General features: G+C 51.0%; 5 protein-coding genes across 5 annotated transcripts; 2 read left to right on the top strand and 3 right to left on the bottom strand.

Moving 5' to 3' along the window:
• Nucleotides 1-2,906: 2,906 nt before the first annotated feature.
• GT037_003038 (uncharacterized protein) lies at nt 2,907-4,033 on the bottom strand (the record flags this gene model as incomplete). Its single annotated transcript, XM_038928085.1, has 2 exons — nt 2,907-3,767; nt 3,827-4,033. Coding segments are annotated over 2 exons (1,068 nt in total), but the record flags the coding sequence as incomplete, so codon positions are not given.
• A 175-nt stretch (nt 4,034-4,208) lies between these two features.
• On the bottom strand, nt 4,209-4,445 carry GT037_003037 (uncharacterized protein; the record flags this gene model as incomplete). Its single annotated transcript, XM_038928084.1, has 2 exons — nt 4,209-4,362; nt 4,429-4,445. 2 exons carry the CDS (start codon nt 4,443-4,445, stop codon nt 4,209-4,211), a joined length of 171 nt encoding a protein of 56 aa, XP_038789362.1.
• A 1,653-nt stretch (nt 4,446-6,098) lies between these two features.
• On the top strand, nt 6,099-6,926 carry GT037_003036 (thiamine pyrophosphokinase; the record flags this gene model as incomplete). Its single annotated transcript, XM_038928083.1, has 2 exons — nt 6,099-6,332; nt 6,384-6,926. 2 exons carry the CDS (start codon nt 6,099-6,101, stop codon nt 6,924-6,926), a joined length of 777 nt encoding a protein of 258 aa, XP_038789361.1.
• A 952-nt stretch (nt 6,927-7,878) lies between these two features.
• On the top strand, nt 7,879-10,288 carry GT037_003035 (glycoside hydrolase family 16 protein; the record flags this gene model as incomplete). The annotated part of the gene is made up of 2 exons (XM_038928082.1): nt 7,879-10,182; nt 10,232-10,288. The coding sequence occupies 2 exons, from the start codon at nt 7,879-7,881 to the stop codon at nt 10,286-10,288; spliced, it is 2,361 nt and encodes a 786-aa protein (XP_038789360.1).
• Nucleotides 10,289-10,904: 616 nt separating this feature from the next.
• GT037_003034 (arm repeat-containing protein) lies at nt 10,905-17,019 on the bottom strand (the record flags this gene model as incomplete). Its single annotated transcript, XM_038928081.1, has 5 exons — nt 10,905-12,294; nt 13,412-13,517; nt 13,584-16,853; nt 16,909-16,953; nt 17,001-17,019. 5 exons carry the CDS (start codon nt 17,017-17,019, stop codon nt 10,905-10,907), a joined length of 4,830 nt encoding a protein of 1,609 aa, XP_038789359.1.
• Between the last annotated feature and the right edge of the window lie 1,192 nt (nt 17,020-18,211).

Here is an 18,211-nt window from a genome sequence, read left to right as displayed (position 1 = left end):
CGCGAGGTGAGTAACGTGGCGCGAGTCCTAGAACCAAGCCAAGGCGTCAGCATGTTAGGGCGATTACGCGTCGGTGGTGGGTCGTTCGGTATCTGGTCACACCATCATCTTGTTTCGATCACGCGGAAATACCGTTGACTAGGTACGGTTGAGCTAGTGCTGAGTCAAATGGCAGTCCTTGGGAAGTATTTGCTGCGGGAAGGAAGGGTCGGGACGACACGGGAAGGATCAAGATATTTGGAACGAGACGGCGTGGATAAGGCAAGTAGCATCTTACGAGATTTATCTCAGCTGGAACCTGCCGCTAGGAGAGAGCTGATCACCCATCTTTGGTGGACGAAAAAGACTGTCGGGGTGAAGACTTGCCCTGTTATCCTCGGCTGAGGACACCTTACTCTGCTCTCGATCTCACCGGCCAACGCGGTCACACCGTTTCTGCCTTGCTACGTCGTCTTTCACCAGCAAAACCTCTTGCACAGACCGCAAGATCGTGGTCCATCGTTGCTCTATGTGACAAGGGCTGTAACGGCCTGATCAAAGCGACCGGATCCCAGCGATAGATTTGATGTTGATAGAGAGAGCATTCACCTTACCTACACTAGATCCCAATTCCATGTGCTATAGCTCGGCCCGATCATATTCGAAGTGACTAATTCCTACCAAGCTCATGTCTCACAGACCACACCCACCTCCACCATCCTTGTTGAAACAGTGTCCGTGCCACAAAGGGGCTCTGTTAGTGTAGATGGGCCATCTCAGTTGCCTATGTGACCTGTTCCCTGTTCCTAGATTGAGAAAAGCAAGGTTCTATTTGCTACCGGAGTGGTGGGAGTGATGTCTTGGCTTCTCGGTGAGTGGTGTGCTCAGAACTGATGCAAACAAAAAATGGTAATGCGTTACCAGTGGAGGCGTATTTAGCTATAAACCCATTGTCCGTGCCGTAAGCGAGCATGTCTACGAAGCGAAGGAGACGGGAGTGAGCACGGAGACAGCCAATAAGAAAGCCAAATATTTATCGAAATAGTAAGATACAGCACACATGATGGCGGTGATCATGGCTTGAGGACATGTCACCTGTTCGACCCGGGTTGTATCAGTGACCCAAACCTCGTAAGTTGACAAGGGCCAGCGGTAGCGAGACTACGGTCTTGCCTTCATGCGTTCAAGTAGTGCTTCCAGCGGCCGGAGGAACGGTTATATGACCCGAATGGCCGCAGATACGACCAACTGCTACCGGGTTGGTGGTTGCGGAATCCAGTGAGCTGGTAACATTTCCCGTACGGTAGTCATCGCATTGATCGTGTGGGTAGTATGAGCAACACGAATCCTGTGCGCCTGTGCCTTTGAGTGTTCATCGTTCCTGCACTCTGACAGAGCACTCATCCATACACACACATAATGATGACACGAACGACGAAGGAAAACAGTACCTGCAGTTGGGGATGACACTACCCATCGAGAGCAAGCCACCAGGAGGGACGCGACACTGCCTGCTCGGAGGACCTACAAGGTTTGCTGTGATACGAAGTGACTTGAAGGATCAAGAGTTCAAGAAGGCCTAGACATGATACTGCATACCGCTAAATGGCGCCAATACTGCTACTAGGGATGGAATACAACTGCAGGATCTGCCGAGTAAGCCATACGCATCCTTTACGGATGAGCTGTGCCCGTGTCTGACAAGCGCCGTGGCGTTCTAGCCGCTGTGTGAGTGGCCACGGCACTGTGTTCGCAAGAGATGCGGCATGATGCGTGAACGATGGGACGGTCCGTCAGGTTGTAGCGATTAGGCCTCCGCAACGGGCCGAAGCAGTGTTCAGAGTGAAAAGCAACAGGTTGCACTATATATAGTAGTTCATCCTTCCTCATGAACGTCTCAAATGATGTCAGGGCGCATCTGAAGCTGTGACGCAGCCGTCCAATTGGGAAAAAACTTCCTCATTACGGCCGTGTGTTGAACCAGTGATCAGCCACTGACAGGTGCGCGTGAAACCCTGATTCGCTATTCCCAGCCAGTCTTCTACATCTACCAATCAATGCGCGGCCCACTCATACAATATTCTCCTGGTTACATAGCAACAAACTGAACCAGGCTTTGCTTGATTTGTGCCTCTTTCGCGTATGCATCTCAAATGTTGTGTCCAGGCACCATGCCTGCAGCCACGAGGTACTCATGCGCAAAAAGGTATACGCATTTTGGTACCTTGTTTTGAGTTCTTCAGCGTAGACCTTAGGAGTTTGATGTGGCATAAACACGTAAGCAATGCAAGTATCACCGTGGAAGGTCGCCAGTGATTCGGGATGGCAAATGGGTTGTGAAGTCCGATGAAGACGAAAGGCTCGTGTAAGATATTCCGTCGGTGCCATATGATTAGCACTTGTGTGACCTCGGCTGCATGGTTGAAGATCATACCAGACAAACCATGGCTCTGATAAGAGTATGGTAGTGGAGGCAGGATGATCTTTTCGCGTGGGAGAAATGGGTAGCAGCGTTATCACAGTGGGCTTGCGGTGAGGCGCAAGCTCGCTGGGGCTCACCCGATGCACGGAGAATCGGTGATGAGTAGGTGTGCGAGAACCAATCTTGTGAAGGAGATAGATTTAGCCGTTCAACCGCTCGCGTGGTAAGACTAACCGACTACACCTCTGAACGCCACGAGCCTGGCTGCATCACTTGGAATAGTGTACATACCAGGATTCTGGTGGAAAAGGTAGTAAACACGTTTCTTGGCTAATGCAGAAGGCCGCTCATAGCATGGGGCCGCAAGCAGAATGGACACTGCAGGTGGGAAGAGAAAACAGCGACAAAAACGGCGATACTGATAGAAATATGTACTGTGTGATACACACATCGCAGAGCGTCAACGTACCGTGAGTGTACATCGTCAAGTGTAACAATAGCATCGCTATGGAATAGGTCGGCCCTCCCAGACTGGTGCATAACTTGTCGCTGCATTCAAGTCGTACATGAACGGTGCTGAAGTGAGGACTGTCATGTCGGTGACAGTAGGTCTGTAAAACGTCGATTCAGGTTGAATTGAGTCCAGGTCATTTCCGAATTGGTACTGGGCTGAAGAGGCCATCCCACCGAGATGTGATACCGATTCGTCTGGCTTGTATTGCAGTAGATCCGGGAGGTCATAAAGAGACCATGGTACCTGCTCTGTTGGCACCATGTTTGTGGAGTTTGGTACAACCCATGTCTCCGGTAGAAAACCTGCAGCACTAACTTCGAAACCAAATCCATCTAACATGTGCATTTCATCAGACCACGAATCATCGTACTGGTGATAATCCAGATCGTTCAATACGGATACGTTTTCGTAAAGGGTGACTGGGCTGGGTGTGTGTGGTGATATAGCGCCTAGGTAGAGATGATTGTCCATATCTATAGGCCGCGCGAAGATGCTCGGGTCATACATGGGGCCGTCCACATGAGCATAGCAGTTGTAGGAGACTTGTGGCCCTTGCGATAGGATCGGACCGAGCATAGGAAAGCCCGGAAGTCCTGAATCCTGACAACCAGATGTTGCGGTACGTTCGGAATCAACATAAGGTGTAGCAGAGGTAATTCCAGGCTCTTTGGACACAGGTAAGCTAACAGACGAGACATGTAAGTGTCGATTTGAGATAGCTTTGACAGCAGGATATCTCGGTAATCTAGGTTGTTTCTTGACGCTTGATCGACCGTGGTTGTCTGATGTGCGACGAGTGGATCTCGGTTGACATTTGATACCTTTAGTGATGCACCGAGAGCATGAAGGTAACTACGAAGTGTTAGTGTTGGGAAATTTGGTCATGCGAAATGTACGCGATTCTCACATACCGCTTTGTTGCACTTAGTCTTTGCTTTGGCGCATGTAACGCATGCAATCGCTCTTCTTGACGGCATTCTAGCGTACGGGTTGTGTTGCTGAGGCTGAGTATATACGTGAAAAGACGAGCCTCGTGAAGCAATGGAGGCCATTACATCCATCGCATTCGAATGTTTGGTTCGGTGGGAGAAATTGAACTGTTGTATGCCGCACGCGCCCACTATTGTCACCGTACGCTTCGAGTCAACGTTGGAAAGGGACAGTCAACCGATCAAAAGTGCGAGCGTTCTGAATAAAATATGCTGAAGCTCAGGAATTGTTCAGGGGCTTGTCGACTGAGCCGTGTTGGACTTGTTCATTTTAGAGAGTCAGACAGAACGAGGATCAAGAGATTCACTCAATGACTGATCGTCTACGACGTTCGGCTTGCGTGATGCTAAGCTTCGGGCTAAGATACTCACCTCCTGCCGAAAATCCTACATAGTAAAGGGACCGTTCCAGTACCAATGAGGCGTTGTCCACAGGGCTGAAAGCTGAGCCAGAGTGTCTTGGAGTAGTTTAGCTAGATGTGGCTACTGGGAGCAGCTAGCACGATACGCCACCTCGGGCGTGCCTTGGGTGCATAGCCATGGTGGATAGTGCCCCAGCGGGTGAGTAGTAACAAGGGTGTTCTGCGTGCTGACAGGACTCGCGCTGTTGGGTTTCGGTATATCCACGATGACAGACCGTACACAACTTGTGGTGTGGCTCGAGCCTTAGCAGTCCAGGTGGTTGGCTGAGTACGTATTCATCTCCAACGTGTGCCTAGTGCGATTCGTTGCATTGAAATCTGAAATAAAGCTCAACCATATGGATTGACTGGTAGTCAGTAGGCACGTGTAAGCTGAAATCAAACAGGTTCGTATGCAATACCCCCTTGTTATCCTAGCATCGAAAACGTTATCAGCGATATCCCCTTGCAGGCGCAAGATAGTCTTGCGGATGCCTACATAAGGAGAGCGGATAGAGATCAGGGCTGGAAAGTCGGTGGCGAGGCGTCGTGGTGCCTCGTACAAGGCTATTGTTGTAGATATAAGCTAATGACGCGAACGGACTATGGGGAGTGGCGCATTGTAGCAAGGTTGCATCGTGTGCCCCCTGCTTTGTATGGAGCGAGGCCATGGCAGCCTTAAGACGCTTAGTGTGGCAGGCTCTTGAAAACTGTTTCTTTGTGGAAGAGCGATATCGGCGACGATGTTGATCGACATAGTAGCAATGTATGTTGTTTCGCTCGTGAACGCGGCGCGGCCGGGAGGCTGGGTTGCTCCACGTCATTTTCCGAAAGGTGCACGGAGCGTTATTTGAACAACAACTCCCATAAACGTAATCTCGAACAGAGTCACAATCATTTCCCAGAAGGCTTTGATCTCTCATACAGATTCCCACAGATACACAAAAAAGGAAGTTGGTTCTTGTAGTGACAACATGTAGACATTTCTCCGATTTGTGATTGACACTAACACATGACCTCGGACAGGAAACAGAGCATCTACAGGATCGCGGATTCGTCCTCCAGGATTCAGGACTTGAGAAATTCCTGTTGTGATTGCCCTGTTATAAGCCAACGATGATTAGGATCGCTGCGCCTAAAGACAGACCTTTCCGGAACGATCGACGTCCGGAAGTTCACTTGCGAGCAGTGCCCATAATACCCAGATGTAGTCATAGACGCAGATGCTCTCTCGTTACGAAAGATTCGAGCGGTGAGCTAACAAGTGTCCGAAAGGTAAACTAAAATTGACCAACATAGGGCCATCGCACGAGCACAGCTTGTGTGGGAAGTTCTTTCCTAAGAGTCATCATCTTGAGACTGAGTCGCTTCTGAATATAATTGGTTGTAAATTTGCGACTCCATGACAATGGGGTTTCATCGTGCGTTTTGCATACCATTTTGCAGACCGCAGCTTCCCATCACGTATAGCTGCAGGAACGAGCAGCGAGGAGCCCAGAGTGGAACCCAACACGTTATACATAGATGGAATTGTACGCAAAGAGATACGGGTATATATCAAAACCGTGGTAGTTATACATATCTGAATGTTAAAGGTCACTAGGGGGTCCTCGCACGAGTAGAGACTAGCACATTTGCAGCTTAGTCGATCGGGCACATCTGCATCGCGCCTGCCTCTGCATCACGCACATCCTCCAGGGTCCGCAGTTTCGACCAATCTCATCAACTGCTCCATTCACGCTATCATCTGTATCACTACATCAATCTTTCAGCATCCTAGGGACATCAAGAGCATGGCAGAACGAGGGATCAGCGAGTTGTACCCTGCTAGATTTCTCGCGGAAAGCGCCCACCCCGAGAAAACGTCGAATCCTCCTGACCTTCTCATCTTAAATCAGCCAATAGCCCACTTCACTGCATTTTTACGTCTTTGGAAACACACTGGCTTTCGCATATGTGCCGATGGCGGCGCCAATAGACTTTTCGATATGCTGAAGGATGATTTGATCCAGCAGCGTGAACAATACGTGAGTAGAATTGTGGTCTTTAATGTTAATATTAGTTGCTGATACTTGTAGCTACCCGATATGATTCATGGGGACTTGGACTCGTTACGCGATGATGTACGCGAGTACTACGAAGCAAGAGGTGTTCCTGTGTTACGAGACCGTGACCAGTACAGCACCGATTTTGGAAAATGCATGCAGAAAATTTCGTTGCGTATTGCTTCCTCAGCCGTGCGAGATGTCATTGTTCTTGGTACCTTGGGTGGGAGGGTTGACCAGGGCCTTGGACTCTTGAACGAAATGTACAGGGAACAGACTAAACATACCGACCTGCGTTTATGGCTATTCTCTGAGTCTAGTCTGAGTTTTGTACTGAGGAGCGGAGAGACTCTGCTAAGAGGGATCCAAGAAAGTGGCACTTTCACAGAGAACGTGGGGTTTCTTCCTATATATGGGCCAGCGGTTATCTCTACCGAAGGGCTAGAGTGGGATGTCAAGGAGTGGGACACGCAAATGGGTGGCCAGGTCAGTACGAGCAACCACGTTAAAGCGAACGATGTAAGAGTCGAGACGGACGCGCCGATACTGTTCACGATAGAAACGGCACCTTTGTGATGTTGGAAATATGTACACGTACAGCATGCACATTTTGCGGTGTCGTGCTACATGCGGGCTTGGCATGCTTGCGACTTATCAAAAGAGAAATGCACGTACGGGTTGCCTCGTGCTAAGTGTACAAGCACACCGTTATTGTGTAACGTCTCAAGTACCTTCAGAGGCTGTCCGTCTCGAGGACAGTGGATCAGGGCTGTCATGAGGTAAGCGTGTTACTGATCTATGGTGCCTTCCACGGTTCGAGCAATCGGAACAAAGTACGACATGCGAGTCGAATACATCATGAATTGGGGACTCTTCTCCGGTCGCGACGGTGATGGCACCTTTTCAGTCCTCAACAGCAGAGTTGTGCCAGCAACGGTCCGGGTGTGGTGAAAGCATGAGGAGAGTCCGACGCGCAACACAGCACAGGCGCAGGGAACGGTTCCTGCCTATCTTCGGGACTGCGACAGCTACACGTTGGCTACCGTTGGGGAAGCTGTGATTGGCTGTGTGGTCGTCAATCCGCCTTCACCATCAAAGCTGCTATAGGCTTGTATTTCCGCTCAAACAATCAACGCGCTTGCCAGGCCAACATCGCTACTCACTGTTGCTACCACTGGACCCCTTGGAAGTTATATCGCTCACGTCCACGACTTTCCCTGCCCGCAAGCACCCCGCTCTCTGTGTTGCTCACTTACAGCTGCTATATCCACTTCTCACGTCTCACCGCGTCAAAGCTCTCCGACTGGCAACTTACCCTTCGACGTCAGGCACCGTACGCTCGCGGCTCTTCGCCTCCAGATATCTTCTGCTCGCCCATTCTATACGATACATAGCAAAGCGTTCTATCGACAAAAACACTACTAACGACGTCGCAATTGGTGTGAGCTGCACGACATAGGGCCGGCTGTGAGGCAAACCGCCGGCGCGTACACCATTCGGTCGCTCATAGCCCAAGGAAGCGGGGCCAATGGCGTCCATACGAAGAGTCGCCTCGCACACATCCTCGGAATACTCAGAATCACCACAAAGTCGAGATGAGCAGCCCAGACGGTCGTCGTCGAGCTCAGGTGTAGAACGGGAAGTTGCGTTTCCCCACAACACCATCACAGAAGGAGTATCCGGGCAAGCAGGAGCAGCCGAGAAGCCACTGATTAGCCATTCGAGCGGCAGTCAGAGTCCGGCTTCTGATCATGGCTTCGATTTCGGTATCCGCCCGTTGGCAGAGCGCTCCTCCTCCCCCTTGCCCTTTGCGCCTATTGTGCCTTCGCCGCTTGCAAACTCCAGATCGGCGAGCCATGAAAGCTCGGAAGGGAACGAGGTGCTCTCGAGCGATGAGACGCAGACGAAGAAGAATCGACCGCGCACCACGGCGGGTCGGCTTCACTTGCGCCTTCCGCCCCGGACTCACCTGAGAACACCAAAGGCGAGGAGTACGATAGACTTATCAAGCCAAGCACCTCGCTCTCCTGGCACTCCACTCACTTTACAAGATCTGGGCACCGACTATACTCGCTACTTCAATCCCTTTTCAGACGCCGCCACTAGTACTCCCAGCCGTAGTCGAAGGACTTCCTTGTCAGAACGTCGGTCTTACGGTAGGCTGGGTGTGGACTCGCGCACCACCACTCCGCCGCCTGGTTTACCGCTGACCAATCCGTTTCTTACCCCCAATGACTCTGCGACGGGACTCAATGAAAACGCTCATGACCTGTACGACACAAAGAAGAATGTGTCCTTTATTGACGATAGATTGACGGCGCCATACGAGGAAAAGGGAATGGCCTCTTGGCCACTCGTGTGCGATCAAGAGGAAGCTGACGATGAAATGCACATGCCTCGCGATGATGATGACATCAAGTTCAAACCCAGGATACGCGACCATTTCACAAGAGACAGCATCATGTCCACCATCGGCTTAGCGTTTATGATATGTGGGCTACTATTTATATTTGTCGGACTTCCAGTGCTTTCCGCAGTAGGCATTATCGACTATAACTCAGCCTACGGCATGCCGCTGAGTATGTTTCCTAATCCATGGAGACCTCAAATCTGGGCAACAGTCAACAACAAAAGATACCCACTTTTGGAGAATATACGTAAGGGCCTGATTGACCCGGACACACCCGACTCTGTGAAAACAAGAACTGGGGAGTTCGGCGACGAATACGTGCTGGTTTTCAGCGACGAGTTCAACGACAACAATCGTACGTTCTACGAAGGAGACGACCCGTACTTCTATGCACCCAACGTGTGGTATGGCGCGACGCAGGATATTGAATGGTACGATCCGGATGCTGTTACCACCCACGACGGCACACTCCAGCTGCGCTTGGAAGAGTTCTTCAATCACGGCCTCAAGTTTCGGTCTGGAATGCTGAACAGTTGGAATCAGCTGTGCTTCAAAGGTGGCATCTTCGAAGTCTCAGTATCACTACCAGGTCCAGCCGGTGTACAAGGACTTTGGCCTGGTGCGTGGACGATGGGCAACCTCGGCCGGCCAGGCTACTTGAGTACAACCGATGGCCTGTGGCCCTACACTTACCAAGCTTGCGACGCTGGCATCACGCCCAACCAATCTAGCCCTGACGGCCTGTCTCACTTGCCTGGACAACGACTGAACTCGTGCACCTGCCCTGGTGAGGATCATCCAACGCCAGGGACGGGAAGAGGAGTGCCAGAGATCGATATCATTGAGGTGGGTGCCACATCAGGCTACCCAGGTCCAGATGGTCTTCCAATAGCGACACAAAGCTATCAAGTTGCACCATTCGATATCTGGTACTATCCAAATTACAACTACACGGCGTTGCCAGACCTTCATTACAGTGGACTCAACACTTACTCCGGCGGAGCCTTCCAACAGGCCATCTCTGCCACCACGATACTGAACAAAGATTGGTTCGATAACAAGCAGTATCAACGGTTCTCGTTCGAGTATGTTCCAGGAGAAGGCAAAGATGCTTATATATCCTGGAAAGTAGGCGACCAAACAATGTTTATCATGGACGGGCGCGCTATAGGACCAAACGGCAACATCCAGGCCCGCCAAATCGCGCAGGAACCATTATCACTCATTCTAAACATGGGTCTCAGTAATTCGTGGACCTGGATCGACTGGAAAAACCTGGTTTTTCCTACTACCATACGTTTCGACTACGTGAGGTGGTACCAGAAGAAAGGCGAGGAGATGGTTACGTGCGATCCCCCAGGCTTCGAGACTACAGACTACATCAAAAAGCATCCAAGAGCTTACAACAATCCTAACTTTACTGTACATATCTGCCTTGCTATCGTAAAGTCAGACAACTAACTTAAAGCAGTCATGGGATCAAACTGGTTACGATTGGCCAAAGCACAAGCTTAACAGCGAATGCTGACCCCTACGCCCTGAAACCAAAGGACGATAACGATTGACGAACTGCCAGGAGCACGAACCCCCGCAAGTTGCTTAGGGCATCTTCTGTTAGACCTTGTAATCGCACGACAGTATACGATTACTACGAAACGGCATACTCGAACCGCACAAATATATCGAGCACAGCCACATGACTGTCGTATGGGGACACGGGAACAGTAGTGTTTCTGTGAGGGACACATCATGGAACTGGTCTTGGTTATGTTTAGGCTATATGTATCATCCCTTGCATATGGGAAGGTTTATCGATTTTCGGCGGCATCATGCCATTCTGCAATTTTTGGTAGGTGTTTATACATAGCGTAGCGTAACGATAACTTTGGATGGAACGTACCCAGCTTCTTGATAGTGGAATTGTTCATATGACGCCTGCAGCAAACAGGGCTGACCAGTGCATTGCTGGACAAAACGAATCCACAAGAGTGAGGCGTTGTTCCTGAACGTTACGAAAGGTTGCGAAAAGAAGGGGGGAAACACATCGGCCAACTTCTTCGTAAGGTTATTGTAATCAGCATTGCAGACTCCGAGGGTGATATTTATACAGCCCGTCCTCCAAAGGTCGATGCGGAATGCAATCCCTATACCTCCTCCTCCTCTACACAAGTAGCGTCCTTGCACTTCTTTTTATCGCAAACCTTGTGAAAGTCCTTATGAGACTTTGCGCCCTTTCCAATGATTTTTCTAAACATTCCAAACTCGCAACTCGCACCGGGACCATCCTGGCAATCAGGAATTGGCCTTGGTGCAGAGTTAGCAATGAATCTTACATAGGTGCCTGGCTCGTCGCCATGAACGCCACCACGCTCGCAGGTCATCTTTTCCATACCAACGTGGCCAAGGAAGGGAATCAGGTCACTCATCTTCCATGCACGCGTCCAGTTGATATGGTCGGTGGGAAACTGCTCTGCGGCGTCGGAAGAGCTGTTGAATAACCCGAGAGCAGTGGCGATGAAAGGCGGGACTTCGCGATGAGTGAAACCGAGAAAGAAGCGCTGCCGATCAGGCCAACCATCGCCGGGTGTGTCATGCTTTTCAATGTGTGCGAAAAGTTCAGATTGAGCCTGGAGCCACGGGAAACCGAGGTAAGGGGAGAGAGGGTTGAGAGGACCGACCATGTAGGCATATTTCAGGTCCCATGCATACTCGTACGCCATCCATTCCGAGTCTGTGAATTGCTCGCAGATGGGGCTTCGCTCGCCCTTGATAGCAGATTCGTAACCACACAGCATTTGGAAGCCGACAACGTCTTTGGGCTCAAGCTTGAACGGTGTGTAAGGCGAGAGGCGATGCGCGACGCTAGCACCATAGAGATCGATGACCTTCTTCTGCTGCTTCTCACCAGGTTTCTTGGAGAAGTTTTTGCACGACTTGTGTGGAATCAAGCTCTCCATGCTTCCATTTGTGTTTTCCGTAATCCTGACGATCTCGATGTCGTCCTTTTGCGGGAACGCCTTGACAAAGTTCTCAGCCGTGTCAAACGTCCTGCTCTTCTTGTCTGCCAATATCCTCTTCGTGTCTGGGACGAGGTGATGGTATCGTTGCAACAGATGCTTGCCTACCAGCTCAGCATCCACAGCGCCAGAGGGCGTCAGTTCCTCCAACCTATCTTCCAAGATTGGGGACTGCCACTTCTCCATGAAGGCCAATGGGCCAGTCCATCCTTGGCGATGCTGTTCGAGCTTCCAGAGGAAAGGCTTGATGTATTCCTCGTATTCGGCGTCGTTGGAATAGATGGCACCGTGTCGGATGATGTACGATGCGGCGGTGACGTTGCAGCCGATGGGAGGTTGGTGCTCGAGACCAAAACCTGTGTATGGAGTCAGATTGGGCTTATCCTGCAGCTTGAGAGAATGGTACACACCGACTGCGTCAAAGTATGGCGAGATACCAGGGAGATGCAACAAAGGATCAAACTTGTAGTTTTGCGAATGGTCCAGAGGCCGAAGTGGTGATTGAGCTTGACTCTGGCTTTGGAGGAATGTCGGCAAGGTTAAAGCCGAGGCTGATCCTACCAGCGCGAGCGCAAGAGACAGCATATTAGACATTAGACTTGTGATGCGAGCAATTGTGAGGTGTTGTCGCGAACCGATAATTATACCAGGTCAATTGACCTAGGATGAAAGGTTTTGACGGGGCATTTGCGCGGTTTTGACGTTTTGTTTTCAGTGACGTAGATGGTTCTGCAAGGTACGCGCTTCACTAGCGCGCCGCACCGATCGCGCATGCTAGGGGCTTGGACGTCGTCGCTTATTCGCTGTTATCTATGAACGTGCATATTGTCTGTTATTACACGGAGGACCGGATGCACTCAAGAAGAGACGAGCATGCAGTGAGTTTTACTGCACACGAAAACGGATAGAAAAGCATAGATTGGAATGATGACTGTTTCAATTGCTATAGTCACGAACGTTTTTTTTTTTTGAAGCAATGTACTGCCAGTGAAATGCTCATTTCCGCCGCGCAGAGCCGTCACGTTCCTTATCCTGCCATATGTAATGCGTAAGACAAGACATGTCGTTTGATAGGCATGTAAACAGACGCTGATCCATTGCCGCTCATCCTCCGGCTCGAGCGTCGCCTGTCGCAAGCTTCGTTGTCGGAATATCCATATGTCGGCGTAGCAGACTCACCTGCTCCAATGGTACTCGCACGCAAACTAGGATATTTCTAGTTCGTCAAAGCTATCTTTTCGCTTGGAGGATGAAGCTTCGATACTGGGACGGTTGTTTGTCTTCAGGTAATACCTACCATTGGTGACATACTGTCGAAGTAGCAGTTGTAAGCATAGTGAGCTGTTGTGTCGTTCGTATTGGATGCTAGCTGCAGCATCATGGATGATAATCATGTCCTAAAAATTCAGTCGCCCATGGAGGGCCTCGTAGTTAGCCTCGTGAAGATGAAGAGCGCTTCCGAAATGGTCGCGGATGATCAATGTCGACTGCAAGCGTTGTAGAGCTTGTGAGAAGCCTGGACTCGCACATCGTCTCAACGCTTCGATGTGAACACCGAAAGCGGCGTATGCATCGAAGCAGACGTTGCACCAGGCTCAGGGCGACTCTGCCGGGGAGAGGGTTGGGAGTCATACCAGTTGACATCTGACAGCTGTAGCTTCCGTGCACGCTGATTGCTGCGGTTTGCACCAGCTTTATCAAGGCGCGGCTGCGCGTATGGGTTCGGAGTCTTGTCCAGACCTTGAAAAGTTTCAGTACGTATTCTATTGGTATTAGGCGAGAGGGTGTAATGAAATGGTGAATCACCAGTCGTGTCATCAGCATCATCGCGAGCTTCGTTGTAGTTTAAGACGAGGCTCTTGATTCGCTGTCGTTCTTCTGTATCTGCTTGCTGCTTGTTACGCATGGCAACAGCAAAGGTTGAGTCAGAGGGCAGGTCAATAGATCGGGTCTGCGTCCTGTTGCCGCGCTTGCTGAGCAACGAGAATTTCATCGTCTGTGAGGGAGCTGGTGCGACTGGAACGGGTACCTCGCTACCAACGTCGTCAGCGCTCACTGGAGCCTCGCGAGCGCGACGCATTGGAAGTGGCACATCGAAGACAGGCTTGCGGTCATGCTTGCGGGACTCTGCACTTTCTGACATCAGCTTAGCAAGCTCACGATCGAACTCAGCTTCAGCTTCTGGGTCGCGTTCGTCTTCCTGCCGTGTGACCACAATCTGCTCTTCTTCTTCGTCCGAAGATGTTTGTTTCATAGGCTCGTCATCGTCGGAGTCTTCATCTTCATCGCCAGATGACTTATCTCCTTCGCCGTCAGGCAATACAACGTCCTCGTCTTCGGCACCATCCAGGTCATCGTCCGATGCGGACATGTCGTCCTCGTCAGGCTCTACAGGCTTGTCGGCCGACGCTGTTTGGTAGTTCTGTTTGACGGCTTCTGCAAAGACACGCGAAGCTTCTTCCAGGTTGGTGACTATCTTCCACTGCGGTCTCACTAGGTTGAAAGCGTCTTGCACGATGAACTCAACGTCCATCGGCAACGCCTCCTTGATGCACACGTAATACTGCAGGTACGTGAGAAAGAAGTCAAGCTTCTTCTTCGCCGCACCTTTGTCGTAATACATGCCACAGGTCTCCAGAAGATTACAGACAAGGCGAATACGGAAATAGTCATCGGAAAGGTCCAGAGGGTTGTATCCTCCGGGCCGCGCATACCCACCTTCCCATCCGTAATTCAAAAGCTTGTAGAGAGTGTCGAAAATGAGAGGTGAGTCGACTAACCGATAGATGTACAATTCACCAAGGTACTTGACTTCTGAAATTCGGCGTTGGTTGAACTTGAAGTCATTCAATTCTAATCCGAATGTGATAGATTCGAGAAGATCGTCGATGACTGAGATGGCGAAGTCTTGGTGGAATCGATGGATTGTCCCCAGCATGACGGCTAGCAAGTGGATATTGCTGTACTTGATCTTCCCCGGCTTTGCAAAAACCTTATGGAGGAGAGTGACTACCTCTTCTTCCTCCCAGTGCATCTTGCGTACCTGCTTAATGGTTTTGTCAAGCGTACGACGAGTCAGGTCTTGGTACATGATCTTGCGCAGGAAGAGCTCGACTGGTGTCCGTTCTTTCTGTTCGATTGCCGCACGCTCTGGCGGGTTTACGTAATACACAGCATTCTCGATCAACATGCGCTCTTGTTGACCAATAACCTGAGCACCCTTCTTGCGTTGGAGGGTTTCTAGAAAAGAATGCATACGAGGAGAAGTTTCGGGATTCCGGAGCAGATAACGTCCGCAATTCTCTAATAGATTGCATATGATTTCGATGTTCATTCGTGAGAAGTCGTCAAGGCTGACTTTCAAACAGTGGAAGATGACATGCTCAGGAACGACACCGAACTTGGTCAACTCTGCAAGGTAACGTACATTCTGTGTTCGCACCTGTCCCAGGAAATCTTTCGACTTTCGCCGCTGCAGGCTTCTGAACTCGTCGTCGAGGTAGGATACCAACCCCTGAGAAACGTCTGCCATGTATTTTCCGAGGGTTGCAATGAGTCTAGAGTATAGAGGGAGTAGATCGGACCGACCCTTTGGAATCTCTTGTACGGCCTTGATGAGGCGGTTGCGGGAAGCTTTTGAGTTCAGAAAACAAAAGTCCATGGCAGTCTGGTCGACAGCATCCTTTGTTGCAAGTTCTGGAAGGCGTGCCAATAGGGCATCGACCTGGGCTCCGACGGATTTGTTCGCGATAGCAGTAGATTGGTCCTCGCCATCGGCCGGTTTTGTGCCATTCATAGCGTCTGGTGCCTCCTTCTCGACTGCCTCAGGCTTCGCCTCAATTTTCTTGCCAACCTGTTCATCACCGTCTGTCTTCTTCTTCTTGACTTCTTCAAGTAGGATACCAGGAACGCGGTCCTTCAGATCAATCAGGTTTTCGTAGAAACGGCGCTCTTCCTCGTCTTCCCAGATGCCGGCGCCATCGCTTTGGCCGCGCAGATATTCGCCCGCCTTGACCAGGCCAATAGCACCATCACCCGTGTTTGCGGAACTATCTTTCTCTTTGAGATCTGGCATCTCAACACCCAGAGCGTCGGCGAGAATCTGCGCATTTGTCACCAGTCGCTCTTGGGACTTCATCTGCTTCTCGTAGTTGGACTGGCGATCCTCGAAGACCTCGCCAGACTTGACGTACGCTTCGGCGTTCTTCCGGCCCTGGCTGAGTATGTGTTTTTGGTCGCGGAGGAGGTGCGTCTTGACATCTTCGAAGTAACGAGTAAGGATGTTCCTGAAACGCTGTTGCAAGTCTGAGGAGATTATGGGCGGATCTTGCTCCTCGTCTTCAACGCCAGAAGCCTCCCCGTTTTTGTCTGCAGTTGTAGTCCCGTCCTCGTTCACAGTCTTGCGACCCTCTGCAGAAGATGGCTTGGCACCCAGTATATCCCAAGCAAAAGCTTTGACTAAGATGACGACGAGGGGTAGATTGACATGTTCGCGATCGTGACCCAGCATGTCCTTTAGAACCTCGAGCGGAAAAGGCTCAGCGTCGGCATTGTCAGCTCGCGACTTTGTTTTCGTAGAGCCTTCAACGAGTTTGCCATTGTCTTTGGCCTTGCTCGCTTCCTCAGGTCGGGCTACGTCATCCAGACTGCGCAGAACACCCACGAGCCAGAGTTCGGTGGCGACTCGTAAGAGGACGCGCTGGCGGGCCAGGCGCTCCTTCTCTTCACGCTCGCGCACTTCGGGTGCCAATGTCTTCAGGTGCGACTTGTCGGGTGTGGCTAGGCCCCTCCCAATATACCAACCAATGTATCCTGTGAACTCTGTCGGGCCGAAGCGTTGATGGAGAGCGCTGACAATCTCTACACCGGCAGCAATATCTCCAGGAGTCTTGAGCTTGCACAGGCCTTCGTAACAGGCGGAGATAATTTCGGACAGATATTTATGGAGGGACAGGGCGCGGATTTCTTGGAGGAACTGCGCTTGAGCGGCTGCGTTTACGGCGGTCCGCAGGCGTTTGATGAAGGCCGTATTCTTTTTCATGGACGAGTCGAGGGAGGCTTGCACGGCGAAGATGTCTGTGTCCATGGTCAGCATAAGGGCTGCGACTGCAGCTATTCTTGGCCCATGTACCTTGGTCGCCATCCCATGCGCGTATGTTTAATTCACGAAGCTCGCCTAGACGTTTTTAGCATTTCTTTGCCGCACACAGCGTAGACACATACGCTTCCTGTGCCTCTCCATGGTGGAGTAGGCGATGCCGCAGTGGTGGAGGGGCGGTAGATAGCACGGATCGGTTATGATACGCGCACATGGAAGGTGGGAAATATATCAGGCGCAGTTGCTGCTTGCATTTGTTCGGGCTCGGTGAGACAAGCTCGAGTGAGAGCGTGCGTATTTGCGACTCTGGCAATGTCGCTGTCGAGAGGCTTCTTGTCGACGTTGCGGGTGGTTTGGTGAATTGTACCTGCAGCGAGTTCGCTCACGCATCGAAGCATCCGTGCGTCACCAAATGTCCCGCGGTTCAGACGAGGTGAATGACTAAGCCGAAATTGGCTTCTCCACACCAGAGTGCCCCTCAAACTGACTTTATCTGTGTACATCGAGACGTTACCTGCTAGTCACGACTCGGCAACCAGTCTAGCATCACCATACGTTGGTGTTCCGATAATGCGGGTTCTAACGATGCACTTTACGCAGCCCAACAATTTGAGTCAGTCATCGCTGAGACATCTGAATTGTCGTACCCAGGTAGACCTTTTCGAAGATTCACCACCAAGATCAAGTACCGACACAAGCAACGAGAGTCATGCTGTTTCTCTACATGACATTCGATATCACACTTAGGCGAAGACATCTTCAATTTGAGCTTTACCCGTAGTTCAGCCCTGTGGCGCTTTTATAGATGCGGAACTGGGAGCGAAAACGGTTACCTAGCTTCAAACTCTAACAATTCACCCCTGAGAATCGTCGCATGGCGCATTCTTTCGTCCTTGACTGGTCAACAGACGCATTAGAAAGCAAAATATCGTAGGCCTCAGGTTGCAGCTCAGGGGTCCGGTACGAAATCGCATGTCGATATGCCGCGGCGCTATTGCGGAATGTCGGTAAGCGCACTCGTCTCAACAGCGGCGATTCATGTGCGACACGGGCGTGTAAGATTGACATACGAGCCATGATCCCAGTCCTTCCAGAAGGAAGGAAGGTCGAACATGGGGCAGCTCAACCGCATGTGTACACCGCTGTAAACAAGTCAACAATGCTAGACGTGCAGATGGCGATCCGTAACCGTTGGGCCGACAGCAAACAAGATTGAACAGCGTGGTAGCGAAAAGGATCAGCACCTTGTCGTGCTCGGGTCAGGAAAAGCAGGTCCGAAACTACGGGACGACGCCGGTGCGCAACGACATTATCGATTGCGAGCCGTCCTCAGCCT

This window comes from Alternaria burnsii (assembly GCF_013036055.1).
Source record: "Alternaria burnsii strain CBS107.38 chromosome Unknown 746, whole genome shotgun sequence".
Lineage (NCBI taxonomy): Eukaryota > Fungi > Ascomycota > Dothideomycetes > Pleosporales > Pleosporaceae > Alternaria > Alternaria burnsii.
Note: the sequence above shows the minus strand (reverse complement) of the source record. Positions and strands in the feature narration are given on the sequence as shown.